This window comes from Peromyscus maniculatus, chromosome 12 (assembly GCF_049852395.1).
Source record: "Peromyscus maniculatus bairdii isolate BWxNUB_F1_BW_parent chromosome 12, HU_Pman_BW_mat_3.1, whole genome shotgun sequence".
Classification (NCBI taxonomy): domain Eukaryota; kingdom Metazoa; phylum Chordata; class Mammalia; order Rodentia; family Cricetidae; genus Peromyscus; species Peromyscus maniculatus.
In genome coordinates, this window is record NC_134863.1 from 24,055,761 (window position 1) to 24,073,764 (window position 18,004).

Here is an 18,004-nt window from a genome sequence, read left to right on the forward strand (position 1 = left end):
AAGTGGTTCTGATGTTGGAAAGGAAAATGCTAGAGATGACGTGAAAAGTAATTTGGAGGAAAAAATAGTTTCATTTTCAGAAAATAAGAGCAAAAATATTTTATACACTCTTTGCATGCTAATAACTAGAACTCAAGTCCTCTGGAAGAGTAGTGTGTGTTCTGAGCCATCTCTCCAGCCCTAGTTATTTTATTTTTAGTTGCATGGGTTGTGTGTGTCTGTGATGAGGTATGTGCACATGAGTGCAATGCTCACTGAGGCCAGAAGAGGGCATCAGATCCTGGAGCTAGAGTTACAGGCAGAAGTAAGCTACCTGACATAGGTGCTTGCTGGGAACCAAACTCTAATCCTCTGCAACAGCAGCAAGCACTCTTAACTGATGAGTCATCACTCCAGCCAGGGGTTTCTATGAATTGAACATCTACTACATCTAACTAAACTGCCTTATAGGAATATCTTGAGCTTTTTGAGTTTTGCTTAGATTTTTTTTTATCTTTGTTGATGCTAAACATCCCCTACTAACTTTACTATTTGTGGTAGGAGACATTCAAAAAAAACATTTTGTTTATTTATTTTGTGTACAGGAAGGGGAGGAAACATGTGTCGTGGAGGTCAGAGGACACCGTGAGGGAGCTAGTTCTCTACTTCCATAATGTGTGTCCCGGGGATCAAACTCCGGTCCTTAGGCTTGGCAGCAGGCACCTTTGTCCAGTGAGCATCTTTCTAGCCCAAGAGATATCTTTGAGTGCCCCTCGGCACACAACATGGTCTCTCCTCTGTTTTAGGGACTCACCAAATACATCAGGGTAAGAGTTTGAGTTATTTGCTTCCTGCCCCGTTCTGAGAACACAGGGTGTCAGTTGAGTATACACACTCCCTTTATCCAGAGCAGCTGTTCATTGTTTTCATTATCTATTTAACGTATTTATGGAGCAACTTATGCCATTATTTCAATGCTGGAGATTAAACCCCAATGCTTTGCTCACACTGAGGACATGCTCTGAGACTGGGCACAGGAAGCACTGACTATGGTCAAGGTCCTAGGGACGCTACAATGAGCAAAAGATTTCATTGTAGTTGGAGGACTCAGGGGACAAAGACAAATAAAAGAAATGCACACTATACCAGGTATTACAAAGCAGAGCAGCATTTGGTATGTAGGGTGAGAAGGGTATTGTGGGTAGAGTACATTAAGGAGGGGCTGATGTAGGTGGAGAGGGAGGAGGTGCTGAGCAGATGTCTGGAGGAAGGCCTTCTAAAGCAGACTAAACAATGCACACAAAGTCTCCAAGACCCGAGCAGGCCCGGGGCATCTAAGGATCAGCAAAGCAGCTGGGCGGCTTGCAGAGGGCAGTCTAGGGAGGTGAGTGCAGCAGCCCCCATCATTCACATCTCCCATCATTCACAGTTCTACAGGCTTTAGCCCAATGAGTGAAATGGAAGCAAACGACGCACAGACCTGCCATTTGTTCTGAAAGGACATCTCCAGCTAATGTCTGGGAATCAGACTGGGTGTTGGAGGAGAGGGGCAGGGCATAGGTACCAACAGGGAGGCTGGAGTAACAGGTGAGAGACAGTGGCATCTCAGACCATCAGAGTGATGGCCAGTGGGTGGGGAGTGCCAGGTGCTGGGCATCATTTGAGGAAGAGAAGCCAGGTGAATTTTCTGATCTAAAATGTGAGAGACAAAGGAGAAGGACCAAAAATTGGGGCTGGAGCCGCTGAAGGGTGCAAGTGGAATGACCTGAGCTGAGGACGATACAGCAAGTGGATTAAGCACTTCAAATCTGGGAGCGTTGAATGTACAGTGTCTCCTCATCCATGTGGGCGGCCGAGGGAGCGACTGAACAGGCACATTAAGGCTGCCCGTATGTAAGAGCTGCCATGTCAGGTTTGGTTGGTTGGGTTTTCCCCTTCTCCTCGCCTCCTATTCCTACTTTACTCTTTCTGGTTCCTTTTCGGGACTTTCCAAAAGTTAAAAATCATAAGCAAGTTACACTTTTATGAGAGAAGAACAAACTACATTTAATTTTAAAATAACAGCAGGTGAGCCTGAGCTATGGTAGGAATAACTGCATGTTAGAGACGTTCTTTTAAATCTGTTCGAGCCCACAACTTGACATTTAAATCAATTTGACATTCTCTGTGGCCCTCCCTCCCTCGGACCAAGTTCTCCAGGCTCAAGGATCGGAGATCAACAAATATGATCCCTGCCCTGAAGGGGCTCGCTATGATCTGGATGTGTCTCTGGAAGGTCCCTGTGTTGAAGGCTTAATCCCCAGGGTAGTTCTTCAGTAGGTGGGGCTTTTAAGAGATGGCGCCTAAGGGGAATTCTTTTTAATTTTATTTTTATTTTATGTACATTGGTGTTTTGCCTACAGGTATGTCTGTGTGAGGGTGTCAGATCCCCTGGAACAGAAGTTATAGACAGCTGTGAGCTGCCATGTGGGTTCTGGGAATTGAACCCTGGTCCTCTGGAAGAACAGCCAGTGCTCTTAACCGCCGAGCCATCTCTCCAGCTAGGGGGAATTGTTAAGTCACTGGGGATGTGCCCTTGAAGGGGATTCAGCACCCTTCCTCTTCCTTTGTTTGGCTTTCTGAGCACAGGACTAGCAGTAGGCTCTGCTAGGCACTGCCCACCTTTGTCCCCTGGCACTCCCACCTGATACACAGAACAGTGGATCGCTGCCCTGTGTTGACCTGATCTGGGGCCCAGAGCAATGGGTTTGCCCTACTTTGACCCAGAACCTTTTCAACTGTGAGCAGAAATAAGCTTTTTCTCATTGCAAGTTGTGGAGCTCCTGTTTTGCTATAGCAACAATGAGCTGACTGATACAGAGCTCAGGTTCAACAGGCTCCAGGGCAAGTCGTGGTAAACGCCAAAGCAAACCAGGCCACAGGAAAGTACCCCCCAAATTAATAAAAACATAATGATAAAAACATCTAAGGCATGCGGGCTCAATACAGACAATCTCTGGGTCACCTGGAGTGTCACTGAGTACAAAATGGAAGAACACGGGTGGAGTGGCCAGTTTTCTCTTTACTGAAATACAATAACCAGTCAGAGGTGGTGAAGGGCACCACTGGAAACAGGCCAGCCCTCTCCCCTTGCACACACACACCCAGGCATAGTGGACCAAGGTCTTGTGGTCAGGTATGGGGCAGGGTTCTCAGGCCAGCTGACCTTCATGGGAACCTTGTGGGTCCACAGCACAGTACCACGGCTTTGGTCTGTTTGGGGTTCAGGCCACATGCAGCACTACTCTTCTTCTGCTACAGAGGACATGCTTGGTTGCAGCTAACATTCTTCAGCCCCTTCTGACGCTCAGTAAGGACACTTGGACAAGGGGCATGTGGGTGTGCAGTTCACAGCTGAGCTGGAAAGCAAAAGAACAGATGAGGTGCCAGCCTGTCTGCCCGGGAGCCCACCATAGGCCAAGGACAAGAAGGGGCAGTGGAGGGACATCAACAGTGTGACAACAGGGGCCATTTAAAACACACAGCAGGCGTTCTCATCCACAATCCATAAAGGGTAAAGTGGTATGGACCGACCTACCCAAGCTCACACAGCTAACTAGAACCCACCCTCAGATCTGCCTGACTCCTGTGCCTCACACCATTGGCTAGACCCCCAACAAAAATCAATACGCTTAACAAATTCCATAAAATAAGGGAATAATAAGTAGTAATAATAATAGTAATAAGAAGAATACATCAGTGGCAACCTCATGTGGCCTCGCTCCTGTAACTCAGTTGCCTGACCCAATCTTGAGCTCCAGGCTGCTTTCTGACCCCCGAAATATTTGCCAATCCAGGTATCAAATCTATGCTCCACTGTGGCCTCCCCCTCCCATGAGGAGCCCTGCTTCCTACTTTGATGTCCATGACAGAGACATCTGTCATCTATTTGTCTGTCCCGGGTCAAACTTGGGTGCCCTGTGGACAGAATTCCTCATGAGGGTAGTCCCCATGGGCCTCTTTGCTGCTAAGAGACTTCGAAGACCCAGATATTTCTTCCCTCCTGATATCCCAGGGAAGTGGGTGGTGGATACGAGAGCCAGGCTTGGACAATTGGATGGTCCTGCTCCAAACTTTGACCCCGCAACAAGCAACCCAAGGGTGAAGTGCCAGTGGCGCACATGGAGTGTGATGTCCTCAGACAGTGACCAGCAAGGGGACAGTGTCCCAGGGAGCATGTCCCCATGCCTTTTCAAAGCTGCTCTTCTGGCTTCCCCTTGCTTCTGTGCATCTGGGGTCCTCCCTCCCCTCATTTTGCGGCCGAGAGCTTTGCTTTGTTTCCTCCATCAATGTCACATGACTTCTTAGAAGCCTGGACGTCTAGGACCTGAAACAAATCGGATCTGTGGCCTGGAGAGACGGCTCAGTGGTTAAGAGCACTGGTTGCTCTTGCAGAGGCCCTGGGTTTGATTCCCAGCACCCACACGGTGGCTCACAACCATCTGTAACTCCAGTCCTGGGGGATTTGATACCCTCTGCTGGCCTCCACGGGCACCAGGCATGGACGTGATACACAGATACATATGCAGGCAAAATATCCATACACATAGAATAAGATAAAAACAAAAATTAGATGTGGGGGTGGGGAGACTTATTTATAATATGAAAAGGGAATAGAAAAAAATTTTAAAAGGCAGGCAGGACCAGATAGTGACGATGTTGGGCCTCGTTTGCCTTCCCTGAGGGATCCTACCTGCAGGGTACCACCCACTCCCGACTGCTAATGAACCACATCATCTGTCTATCCTGGCTCTAGGACTTCACCCCTGGCACAAGGAAGCCTGTCAGTCTCTCTTTCAGGTCTGTCCTTTCAAGAGGTAACATGGAGCCTGCACTACTGTGGCCCCCATTGACTATGACAAGGTCTGGCTGCAAGGCTGAGGCATTTGGTGGAACAGGGTGGAAGGAGCAGTCTGTCTTAGGTGGTAGCCCAGGTCTGTTCTCACTGTTCACAATATGGGTAGAGCTTGGACACTTCATAAAACCTGCACTGAGCTAGCCTATGGCATTTATACTGAGCTGACCCAGTCTAACTTCCACTCATTCACAGCACCCCCAAAAGCCTTCACCCCAGAACTTCACAAATAGCCTAGACTTAAGAGGATTTCTCCAAATTGGTATACAAATGCATCACCATCTTCCTGTCTGGGGCATATCTTCGAGGGGGTTTCTATCTAGCATCCCTACTTCATACCCTTTCCCATCCATGTGATGTTTATTGGGATGTCAGTCATGGTGGCTATGAGGTCAGTTTTGTCTACTTGATGCACTCTAGAATCACCTGGGAAGAGTCTCAACGAGGCGTTGCCTGGACCAGTTTGGCCTGCCTATGGGAGGTTGCCTTAAGTTATTTAATATGGGAAGACCTAACCCACCATTGGTGGCACCGTTCCCTTGGTTTGGGTACTGAACTGTGTAAGAGTGGAGAAGGGACAGGCAGTGGTACCACAGCCTTTGATCTAGGGAGGCAGAGGCAGGTGAATCTCTGTGAGTTCTAGGCCAGCCTGGTCTACAGAGTGAGTTCCAGGACAGCCAAAAAGCTACACAGAGAAACCCTGTCTCAAAATAAATATAAAATAAAATAAAAGTGGAGATGTAGGCTGAGTAGTAAGCATGTTTGTGCTCATTTTTTCCTCTGTGATAGCCCCCTTCCACATGCATGGAGAAAGACCATGAAGAATAAAGGGCCCTGAGTTGCAGAGAAAACACCCATGAAGTTTCCACCTCTGGCTCCAGCCACATGTGATGGCGGAAGAGCTACCTGCAGATTTCTCAGACTCTGCCTTTTCCATGTAAACTACCATGACTTGGTGGCTGCTGCTGCTTGCAACCAAGACCTCTGCTTACTTTCCCATCAATGTCACTGGGATTCAAAGGCCAGAAGGCCTGCACTTCCAGAACCTGAAAAAGCTGGATCTGGCGGTGGGGAGATTCATACACGTCACATTCACAATATAGAAGAATTGAGAAGCGAGGCAAGATCAAAGCCAGACACGGGCCCCAGGTTCAGCTCCTAATGCTCCTTCATGTGGCACTGTTTCATGTAGTAGTCGCCCTTCTGTGTCCTGCAGATGCTCCCTGGAGTCCCCGAGAGCACCCCACTTTACGCCTGACATACCACTTACCTGGTCCATCAGCTTCTCTACGGCTTTGGGCTCAGTGAGGTCCTCAGGGGAGGCCACACTCAGCCGTACAAGGAGGAAGCCTCCATCTCCCCCTGAAAGTTGAAGACGGATGAAAGATGATGAAAACCATCAGTTCAGCTCCGACCTGGGCCCCTGTCCACACGTGCCGACACGCCTGCTTGGTTTTTGTTTGTTGTTTTGTTTTTTGTTTTTGTTGTTTTTGAGACAGGGTTTCTCTATGTAACAGCTCTGGCTGTCCTGGAACTCACTTTGTAGGTCAGGCTGGCCTTGAACTCACAGAGATTCACCTACCTCCAGAGGGCTAGGATTAAAGGTATGAGCTACCTACGTTCCCGCTTATAAATGTGTGTGCATCTACATGGGGCTAACACTTGCTCAGCACAGACAGAATTAAGGACTCCCTTCTTGCAATAGTTATGCCTACTGCAGTGTCCTCTGGCCCTGGATGAGTCTGTTGGAGAAGACCCTGGCCAGGAAGAGCGCTGGAGAGAGGCTTGGCTCTCTGAGGGCTGCCCTGAGCCAGTTCCTCCAGCTCTGGGTTGATAGTGAGGAGGTCTCCTAGCTAAGCCTCTCCGCCTTAGCAGCTCTACCCGAAAGTTCTGTCTTTTATTTTTATTTTATTTGAGACAGGGTTTCACTGGGCAACTCTCCTGGCTGTCTTGGAACTCACTCTGTAGACCAGGCTGGCTTTGGACTCAGAGATCCGCCTGCCTCTGCCTCCCGAGTGCCGGGCTTCAAGGCGTGCACCCCTGCCGCCACCACCTGGCAAGTTCTATCTTTTATCTTAAGGCAACAAATTAGCCCTCATTTACTTCAGCTGACTTCTAAAGTCACTAACTTTTGGAGATCATGAAGTGGAGCAATGTCTCCTCAGTCTCTAAGTCACTGTAGACAATGCCTCCAACTTGGGGTTTGTGACACCAGTTGAGTGTGCCACCTCTTCAGGCTCCGAGGCCACTTTTACTAAAAGCACTGGCTCTGCTTGGATCTGCAGAGGTCTGGCGAGCTGCTAAAACAAGACGACATGCTTGACATCTCTGCCTCGTCTGTATGACTTCACATGGGGACCACACATCGTCTGTCTCCTTTGCCCCTTAATCTTTGGGTCAGATTTCTGTTCAACTTTAAACTCTTGATATTAACCATTTGAGAATCGCTTCACGTGAAACTGTAATACAAAGTCAATTTCTCTTAAATTTACCTCATGTAAGAGTGACTAAGATAACAGGCCACTGGCTTAGCTCCTAGAAGTCTCTGGAATCCTGTCTTTTTTCCTTATGCCCTGCTCTTTCCTCTCCTCCTTAAACCCTTCAGACACTCGAGGGTCCCAAGATGCTCTTTATTCTCTGGTTTTCCAGATGAATCTTTTTCCTTGCCCCAACAACTTGCCCCTAAGTTATTTCCCTTTTGAGATGGTAGAAACAAAGGTTGGTAGGCCTCCCGGCTTTTGGCTCACAGTTAATGCTGTGTATCTATTTCCTCTGGGCTAGGCATGATAGCAGATGTCTTAAATCATAGCAGCTGTGACCACCTGTGGATGACCCTTACCAAACCAGGTCTATGAACATTCCCTCATGCGAGGATCGGAGAGGCTCACCAAGATTACGTAAGAGGTGGGACTCTTTGGTGGTGTGACTGCCTCTGAGCCATCCAGGCTCCCGTAGATAACACCAATGAGCATGTTGTTTTACCAGGCTGGACTGGATAGAATCTACGAAAGCCCTCATTGTCTGGGGCGAATAGAAATAACCATTACTTTATGTTTCTTCAGAAAAAAAAAATCTTGTTGACAGCTAGCCAGTCCTAGGATTCCCAGGTCAGTCCCAGCAGCCTATAGGGCTATTTGCTGCTCTAGAGAACCTTCCCTAGACCCCCTGACCTGGCACTGACTATTTTTGTGCCTGATGGTTGGACCAAAGAAAAGGATGATCTGTGAGGTTATAGATTTGGAATTCAGGTAGAATAAATTTCCTTGAGATGTGTGCTCAGAACTCTTCTCTGAGTTTTTGAGGTGGTTTAATGGGTTAAGGGGCAAGCAGAGCAAGTCTGGTAACCTGAGAACGGTTCCTGGATCCCAGCCCGTGTGATGACTTCACCTGGGGACCAGCCCACATGTGTAACTTCACCAGGGTACCAGCCCACATGTGTAACTTCACCAGGGTACCAGCCCACATGTGTAACTTCACCAGGGCACCAGCCCACATGTGTAACTTCACCAGGGTACCAGCCCACATGTGTAACTTCACTTGGGGACCATCCCATGTGTGTGGCTTCACCTGGGGACCACGCCACGTGTGTGGCTTCACCTAGGGACCATCCCATGTGTGTGGCTTCACCTTTGGCTATCAGAATGGGAAGCATGCCATCACCCTCCAAGGAAAAGCCCACCGAGGCAAGTTTTGAGATTAACTATGGGTATGAACCTATGAAAAGGAAAAAGCTGGTTGTCTGTGGTAACACTACCTAGCCCAAACATTCTTTAGGACCGGGGGCGGAGGGAGGGAATGTTCTGAAAATGGATCTTGAAGATAGCATTGGGCAGAACTCAATTCAAACTTGCCAATGTAAACTGCCTCTGGAATTCCTAGACATTTCTTTGGTGGAGTATCTGTAGCTACTCCATTCTTGGGTTAAAAAAATTATTATTTTGCACATTTATTGAGCTCATGACAGCAACTATCCAATCAGTGACTACCCCTGGTCCATGTAGGCTCATTCACCTTCCTCTGGTATTACAGCAGCTTTTGTCAACTTGACACAGACCTATACACTCCTGGGAAGAGGGAACCCCACTGAGGAATTGTCTCCATCAGATTGGCCTGTGGGCAAATAAACCCTCTCCTCCCCAAGTTGCTTTTGGTCCTGGTGGTCATCACAGCAACAGATAGAATATCTGGTGAATCCATTTTTGGGTTCTGCCTATTGACTGTGAAGTGTTCTTATATTATTTCTGCCTAGAATATAAAAGATATTCAAAAACATGGTTGTGGTTAAATATTTTTCTGTTTTAATTTTTGCTTTGGGTTGGTTCTGTTTTTTTTTTTTTTCTCCCCCATAGGGTCTTACTATGTAGATCAAGCTGGCTTCAAACTCACAGTCCTTCTGTTTCTACTTCCTGAGGACTGGGTTGCAGGCCTGTGATATCATGCCTGAACATAGATGATAGATAGAGATAGTTGACAGAGATGATAAAGAGATAGAGAGATGGTAGAGATCAAGATAAAAGATGATACTGGTAGAGATGGACGCAGAAAGAGAGAGAGAGATGGCAGAGACAGAGGTGAGAGAGACAGACCGAGACCAAGATGGAGGTGGAGATGACAGATGCAGAGATGGTGGAGACAGAGAGACACAGAGATGACAGAGCCTAGGATTTTTCAGGGCTGGGGGTCGAATGTAGGCTCTCGGGCACACTCACAGTGCCGAGTGCTCTATCACTGAGCTATATCCTCACCTCATGACTAGTGTTTTTATTTCCCTTGCCCCAGAAGGTGGGACAAGACAAAATACTCAGGAATGGACCACAAGGGCAGAACAAGCAGCAGAGGCAGATGCTCCAGGCTGCCCACAAGCTGTTCTTACCACAGAGCCGCTGACAGTGGGTCTCCCGAGAAGCTTCTGTTGGCTCAGAAATTAAGACCTAAACTCCCCAAATGTTGTCTTGCTGGTTTGCCTACAGTCGCTCTTTATGGTGCAGAACAAGCCCCACTCCGTGCCCTCCGCATGCTCACAAGGCAGCAATTTGGACAAGTTGCTTGTCCACGTTCTTCCCTTCTGTGGGCACGGCTGGCCTAAGAGCCAAGTCTTTTCAGTAACATTTCAGATCTCTCCTGAAGCACAGTAGTTGCTCAATAGTTAACTAAGTTAGATCTGGAAAAGATGGTGCTCATCCAGATGGTGTTCATGCAGCCCCTTCCCCCAGCCAAGGGGGAGAAACTTAGGCTCGGAGGATGGGGACAGGTTCAAGGTCTCTCAGGTTAAAACAGAGCCAAGACCTCAACCACTTCTCAAAAACCCTGTTTCATACTTATCACATATACAACACTACATCACATACACATCACTACACCACATACACATCACTACATCATACATATCACTACATCTCACACACACATCATTACATCATATACACATTACTACATCACATACATACCACTACATCATACACACATGACTACATCACACATACATCATTACACCACACACACACACACACACACAACTACATCACACACATGACTATATCATATACACATCACCACATCACACACACATCATCACATCACACACACATCACCATACCATATACACATGATTACATCATCTACATCACACATCACTACATCACATACATATCATTACATCATATATACATTACTACATCACACACACATCACTACATCACATACATATCATTACGTCAGTACACATCACCACATCACACACACATCACCACATCACACACACACATCATTACATCACACACACCACCACATCACATATACATCTTAACTGCCTGTTACCAACCCACCAGGAGATGTGACTGTCAGGGAGAGGGTGCAACACCAGCCGTGAGTTCCTTCCTTCCTCTCGACTCCTTACAAATACTCCAAACCTAAATCTGCAAAGATCACACATGAGAGGTTCACTCACCTGGATCGTGTTTTGTGGTCCTTGTCCAAGCAGCAGTGGGTGTAGACGTTAGGGGCTCCACTGCGGTCCTTGGTGGGGCCGTGGTCTTGGCTAGGGAGCTGCTGGTTAAAGTCTCCGAGGTAGTAGAGCTCTTGGTGGTGACCCCCGCTGAGGGACTGTTGTCTGGAGTTGAGGAACTAGTGAAGGAGGTTGCTTCTCCCATTGTTGACCCAGTAGCCCTGGGGATGGTCGTTGTTCCCAAGACCTCAGTGTGGCTTTGTGTCGCTGTAGAGAGTGTTGAGGTCTCTTTCAGTGGGTTCGTACTAACTGTCCCTGAAGGGACTCCGGAGGTAGGATTCTGAGCCACTGTTGTTCCTCTTTCTGTGACGCCACTAATAGAGGGTGTGCCCTCAAGGGTGGTGGCAAGGGTTGAGGTGCCAGCTGTTGACGGGGTCCCAGGTGAGCTTGTGGTCTTGGGGCTAAGTGGTTTTGCCTCGGGGGATTGAGGCAAGGTGAGCGTCTCAGAAGTGGACAAGGCTGTCGCTCCTGTAGGGCCGTGGTTGGTGTCTGAGGCGATGACAGACGTTTCTATTTCTGTGATGCAGGTGGTGAGCTTAATCTGGGTGATGCTGAAGGCAACCAAGTCCTTGGCTGGAGTTGCAATATCGGACCCCAGGACCTGTGAGCTGGCGAGGAAGCCAGCTGAGCTCTCCGAGGAGGAGCTGCTCTCTGAGGACAGGTGTTCGGCTTCTGTGGAGGTGTATGCCAAGGTCAAGAGGTCAATTGTGATCTTCCTCGCCTCTTCTGAGCTGTCATCAATACAAAGGGTGCCAACGACTCCTATGGGATCACTCAGTGTGCCAGTCATGGCAGTGCTCATTCCAGTCCTGGGGCTGCTCTGTGTAGCCGAAGTGTCCGTAGGGATGGGATGCACGACCATGAAGTTGGAAGGTATTCTTATTGCGAGAGTTCTGGTCTCTGTTACAGAGGAAACTGTCTGGGTTTTTAGGGTCGAATCAACAGGGAAAATAGTCTGGTTCTCTAGGGCCTCTGTTGCAGGGAAAGTGGTCTGGGTCTCCAGGGTGGATGCTGCAGGGGAGGTGGTCTGGGTCTCCAGGGTGGATGCTGCAGGAGAAGTGGGCTGTGTATCTATGGTAAATGCTATGAGGGAAGAAGTCTGGGTCTCCAGGGTTGATGCTGCAAGGGAAGAGGTCTGGGTCTCCAGGGTTGACGTTGTAGGGGAGGTGGTCTGAATATTTAGGGTTGGTGATGTAGGGGAGGTGGTCTGGATATCTAGGGTTGATGATGTAGGGGAGGTGGTCTGAATATCCAGGTTTGATGATGTAGGGGAGGTGGTCTGGATATCTAGGGTTGACATTGTAAGGGAGGTGGTCTGAATATTTAGGGTTGGTGATGTAGGGGAGGTGATCTGGATATCTAGGGTTGATGATGTAGGGGAGGTGATCTGGATATCTAGGGTTGATGATGTAGGGGAGGTGGTCTGAATATCTAGGGTTGACGTTGTAGGGGAGGTGGTCTGAATATCCAGGGTTGATGCTGTAGGGGAGGTGGTCTGGGTATCTAGGGTTGACATTGTAGGGGAGGTGGTCTGAATATCCAGGGTTGACATTGTAGGGGAGGTGGTCTGAATATCCAGGGTTGACATTGTAGGGGAGGTGGTCTGAATATCTAAGGTTGGTGATGTAGGGGAGGTGGTCTGAATATCTAGGATTGACGTTGTAGGGGAGGTGCTCAGAGTTGAAGCGTCTAGAGGAACATCCTGAGTCAGGTGAGTGGTCTGGAGAGCCCCCCCTGAGCGGGGCCTGTCCCCCTGTTCCGTGTTGCTGGTTGTCACCAAAGGAGCTGAACTGCCGATGCCCAGGCCTGTGTTGGGTGAGAACAACTCGGTGAGTCCCGATAGGCTGACTTCACATGAGCACTTGGATTTATGCCCTGGGTGCTACTGGATGGCACAAAGGGTCATTGTCTATGTAAACAAAGACGAAAAAAGCAATGCGGAGAAGCCATGACCTTCATAGCAGCTCTGAAGACAGGCTTCCCTGACCAGTGCCCTCTGAAATCCTGATTGTGGTGATATTGTGTCCCCCAATATATTGTGCACTCTAATAAACTTATCTGGGGTCAGAAAACAGAACAGCCACTAGATAGACACAGAGACCAGAAAATGGTGGCTGGCACACACACACACACACACACACACACACACACACACACACACACCTTTAATCCTAGCATTCCAGAGGCAGAGATCTGTCTGGATCTCTGTGAGTTCAAAGCCACACTGGGAACAGCCAGGCATGGTGACTCACGCCTTTAATCCCAGGAAGTGATGGCAGGAAGCAGAAAGGCATATAAGGTGTGAGGACCAGGAACTAGAGCCTTGTTAAGCTTCTAGTTTTTAGCAGAAGTTCAGCTGAGATTCGTTTGGATGAGGACTCAGAGGCTTCAGACTGAAGAAACAAGATCAGCTGATGAATTGGCGAGGTGAGGTTGGGTGTGGCTTGTTCTGTTTCTCTGATCTTTCAGCGTTTACCTCAATACCTGGCTCCGGGTTTGTTTTTTATTAATAAAACTTTTTAAGATTTGTCTACACCTGATAATCCCCTTGAGGCCAGGTGTCATGGGCCATGACAAAAATAAAACAGATGATAATTAATAATTCAGGTGTCAACCCACCAGATGAATGACTCTCTGATGGAGAAACCTCATCAAGCAAGGCTTCCGGGACCACAGACTCTGAAAACTAGTTTTTTGTCTATAATTTTTCCTCATGTCCCACTACATTTCTTCCCTAAAAACAGCTATGGGTATTTTCCTCACTGCCTATGTGTTTATCTCATGTATATATTCCATCTACTGGGCACACATATATCTGTGGATGGTCAGGAAGATGATCTATTCTTAAGCTGTATAATTTTGATGAATAGCAATAATACTAGGATGTTTATCATAGCTCAGACTGACACAGGAAAATAACAGTATTCTCAGTTACAAAGACGGCTTTTTACACCATTAGTTGATTTAAGACCTCAAAGCAAATTCAAAGCAGACTAGTTGCCCCTGCAAATGAGTTGCACAAGGACAGATTCCCAGGAGTCGGTTGAACCAAGGTCAGGCATGAAGCAACTTTAGTGCCAGTTCTTCTCTTGCAAAGGTCTGGCTGACAACATTAAAGACATAACTCCCTGCACAGACCCTCTCAGCAACTGACTCTCTGCATGTACCCCAACATTAGTTTTATGATGCAGGACTCAAGGTTCAGCCAACTAACTGTTTGTTGTTTAAGTCCTGAATTTCAAATGAATTTCAATGTCACTCTCCATCAGGAAATACTGGACACTATGTGCCTACCGCCTTCAATTTACAGGGAGTCTGGTTGACAGCCCAGTGTTGCCATGGTTACTCACTCACTGGCTGGCCAGTGTGACATCCCTAGCCTGAGAGAAACCAAGTGATTTCTCGTGTTATCAAAATGGCTCTGACCCTCAAAATGTAGCTCATATATTGTCCAGAGTTTTTTTTTTTTCTGTGAGAGAGATGTGCAGAAGAGAGATGTGTAGCTGTGTAGAAGAGATGTGTAGCTGTGTAAAGAGATGTAGCTGTGTGGAGACAGAGAGATTTTTCAGGAAGAGATTTTTCAAGATGAAGTAGAAGAGAAAGTTACCATCAGAATGTGTGTGTTTCTTTCCTAATTTCCTCGGGTAGAAAAATTTTAGCCCTCGCCACATTTGTGGATTTTTTTTTTTTTTTTGCATACCCTGAGTGTGGTCTTGGAGCAGAATCTCTTAAAGACTGCAATGGCCAGGCAGCCCCAGGACCCAGCTGATCATTGGTATGCAGTGCAGCACTGTACCATCAAGGGTGACAAAGGAGACACAAATCCACATGAGCCAAGGACTGCAGAACAGGAATGAGGACTTCCAGAACTTTCTGTAGGAACTTTGTCACTCCTCCATGGGCAGTTTTGCTCACTGAAAATATTTTCCCATGGATGTATTTCCTTAAAATTCAAGAATAACTGTAGCTAGAGTTTTCCTGCCTTGTCCACAGTCAGGACAAACCTTTGTCACCCGCTAGTCCCACAGCCACTCAGACCCAACCAAGTAAACACAGAGACTTATATTGCTTACAGACTGTATGGCCGTGGCAGGCTTCTTGCTAACTGTTCTTTTATCTTAAATTAACCCATTTCTATAAATCTATACCTTGCCATGTGGCTGGTGGCTTACCAGCATCTTTACATGCTGCTTGTCCTGGCGGTGGCAGCAGTATCTCTCCCTCCTTCTTCCTGTTTCCCCAATTCTCCTCTCTCTTTGTCCCGCCTATACTTCCTGCCTGGTCACTGGCCATCAGTGTTTTATTTATATAGAGTGATATCCACAACAAATAACCTACAGTCTCATCTTCAGAGATAAATGGTAAGATAAGGGAGAGGAGCCCCCAGCCTGAATTTAATGTGTCCTAGGAAAGCAAGCAGTCAGGGGGCTGAGGACATCATAAGGAGAGCGATTAGTGGGCATGCTTGCACACATATCCTCTCTGTGCTCACCAGTCAACCCAACGGCGTGCTCACACATATCCGTGGGAGCTGCTGATGGCCTTCTTCAAAGACCTCCCCCATTCCCCGGCCCAAGCTATTTCTCTGAGCCTCCTGGTCCACAGAACCCAGCCCGGGTCATAGGATGGTTGCTGCAGTCTTCCTCCATACCGCCAAAGTGGGGGTGAGGAGACTGTGGGCATAGAGCCAGATGTGAGTCCCATCTCTGCTTCTTGTTCTGCTGGGACACAGGCCAAGTCTCTGGGCTCCAAATGGAGTGAGGGGCACCTCGTTCATGAGGTTGTCAGGTTGCAATTAAACGGAGTGAAAAATGCAGCAAAAGCCTGGCCAGTTGTGAGTGTGTGCGACAGACAGGGTGGTCCAGGGGTTAGGCACTGGCAGGGCATGGTGACTCCGGGGATAAATTACTCCATATAAACTGCAGGCTCCTTGCTCTTAAATGGGTGGCAGTGTCTTAGAGGTGAATGCTCAGTCATTAGAGTTATGAGAATTTAAAAAGTAATGTTGGTCCAGCCGGATAGCTCAAGTGGGTAGAGGTGCTTGCCACCAAGCTTGATGACCTGTGCTCAATCCCCACACTCTCATCTGACCTCCACATGTATCAGGTTCTCTCTCTCCCTCGCTCCCTCACTATGTCGATGAGCTCTGGTTTTGATTGAAAGTCCCTGCCTCAAGAAATAAGATGAAAGAGCCTTCAAGGATGATTCCCAAAAATCAGCCTCGGGCCTCCACATACAATGCACACAATGTTCACACGCAGTCACACACACACATACATGTGAATCCATACTTAGGTAAAAAAATTCGCTCTCACACAGAGAGAAAAGGGAAAATAAATAAATAAATATAAAGTCTACATGGCAAGTTCCAGGCAGCCAGGGTCCTGCCTAGGGAGACTCGGCCAACAAATAAATAAGTAGAATTAAAAGGTCCTGTCTAGTGTGACGTGTCAGTGTGGGGTCACCGCTGTAACAGTGCTGATGCTGTGGGGACATGCACAGCAGGGGACCATAAGTGGCAGGGACAGGGTAGATGAGATGTCTCCGTACCCTCTGCTCAGTCTGGCTTGCTCCGGAAACCATCTATTTTTAAAGTGTGTGTGGAAAAAATAAATAAAGTGTGTGTGATGAGTTTGGCACAGTGCCCGTCAGTGACAGGTCCGTGTTGGCTCCCATCTTCCAGAAAAGCCCACCTCTCTCAGAAGCTCCTCGTCCAAGCAGTTGGTGACAAACTTTTCATTCAAAAGGCAAATTTCAAAGAATCACCGTGCTAGGACACAACCTTGGATGAACAGGAGCTTCTCAAGGCCGTATTTTTTCAGTTCACAGCAAAATTACCACCAGCTGGCATCTCCCTGACCCCTCTACCCTCCCACCCCACCGTCCCGTGCCTGAAGACTAACTCCCAGGCTCTCTTACTTCGATGGCCACGGTGTCACCAGGCTTACGTTAACACATCTGTCATCCTGCACACTCGTCCACACTCATCGTACTTTACATTCAGCAGGCCGTTAATGACAATGAACAAAAAGCCTACCCTTACCCACAAAGGGCTGTCTTTGCCAAAACTCACACCCAGAGCCCTGCCGGGGAGGACTCCCGGCTCCCGTCCTGTCCCTTACCTGCAGAGCTGGCAGTGACTCCAGCCTTCCAGCAGGAGCAAAAGAGAAGCACAGCTAGAACCCAGACAGAGCCCATCCCGCCTGGGCACGGACCACCGCTGCCTGGCAGACCTGCCTGCTGCCTCTCCTCACCACCCTTTCCTGCTTCCTCAATCCAGGGAGGAGGGGCCGCCGCCGCCGCCTGCCCAGGTGTGACTGGGTAGGTTCCAGAATGCAGCCAGGTGAACACAGACGCTCAGTGAGGGCTGACACAGGCTTGCCTCCCTCTGCCTCCTCCCCTGCCCCCTTGCCTGGCAGCCTTGCCTCTCTGATTTGAAAATACAGCATCATTTCTGTTCTGATAGCCTCTCCTAAAACTGGGAAGGGCATGGGAGAGATGGTGTTTACCCCACTCATCCTTACCTGGGGTCTGGGCTTCATGGATAAGACCCGAGTTTCTCTGCTGGGCCTAGATTTTATTAGTTCTAGGGATCAAGGGCAAATGAGAGAACCTTTCTGAGCCTCAACTTTTTTCATCTGTAAAATGGGCATGCTGTCTGACTCAGGAGGCTATTGAAGTTCTTAGAGTCTTTCCTGTACTTGGTTGGTGCTCATAGAACATACATACATCTCAGGTGCTCAAGGTATAAGTGGGAATCCCCATCCCTGACCAGTAGATGTGAGTGTTCCTGGGGTCTCAAGGGGACAATGTTCCAGTGTGGGGGCAGGACTCTCACTTCTAATATCTATTTTCAACATCCTGAGATTTTGTAGCCACGTCAAAGCCAGGACCTGTGTCCCCAGCCAGGCTTCAGGTGCCAGGATGTGGAGGGTGCCATGCTCCTCTGAATCCAAGGGCCTGGGGAGGAGAGCCAATGTGAGAGAGATGAGTAGGGACATTTAACAGTGGAGTTACAGACTGTATTTCCAATGTGCCTCCCCTGAAACAGAGGGGACTCATCCCTCAAGGACCAAGGCCAAGGGCTCCTGTGGCCACACCTGTGGCCAAACAAGGTTCCTTGAGAA

At 48.2% G+C, this 18,004-nt stretch overlaps 1 protein-coding gene across 5 annotated transcripts; it reads right to left on the reverse strand.

Annotated features, from left to right (window-relative positions):
• Positions 1 to 3,020: 3,020 nt before the first annotated feature.
• On the reverse strand, positions 3,021 to 17,220 carry Muc20 (mucin 20, cell surface associated). 5 transcript variants are annotated; one of them, XM_076548778.1, is made up of 6 exons: positions 17,000 to 17,220; positions 12,494 to 12,683; positions 12,404 to 12,421; positions 10,821 to 12,367; positions 6,144 to 6,235; positions 3,021 to 3,377 (listed from the first exon to the last, which is right to left on the reverse strand). In XM_076548778.1, exons 1-6 carry the CDS (start codon positions 17,073 to 17,075, stop codon positions 3,309 to 3,311), a joined length of 1,992 nt encoding a protein of 663 aa, XP_076404893.1. In that variant the 5' UTR covers positions 17,076 to 17,220; the 3' UTR covers positions 3,021 to 3,308. The 5 variants fall into 5 exon arrangements, with proteins under 5 accessions (XP_076404893.1, XP_076404892.1, XP_076404891.1 ...); XM_076548777.1 differs by having other exon boundaries at positions 10,821 to 12,421; XM_076548776.1 differs by having other exon boundaries at positions 12,404 to 12,683.
• Positions 17,221 to 18,004: the final 784 nt, after the last annotated feature.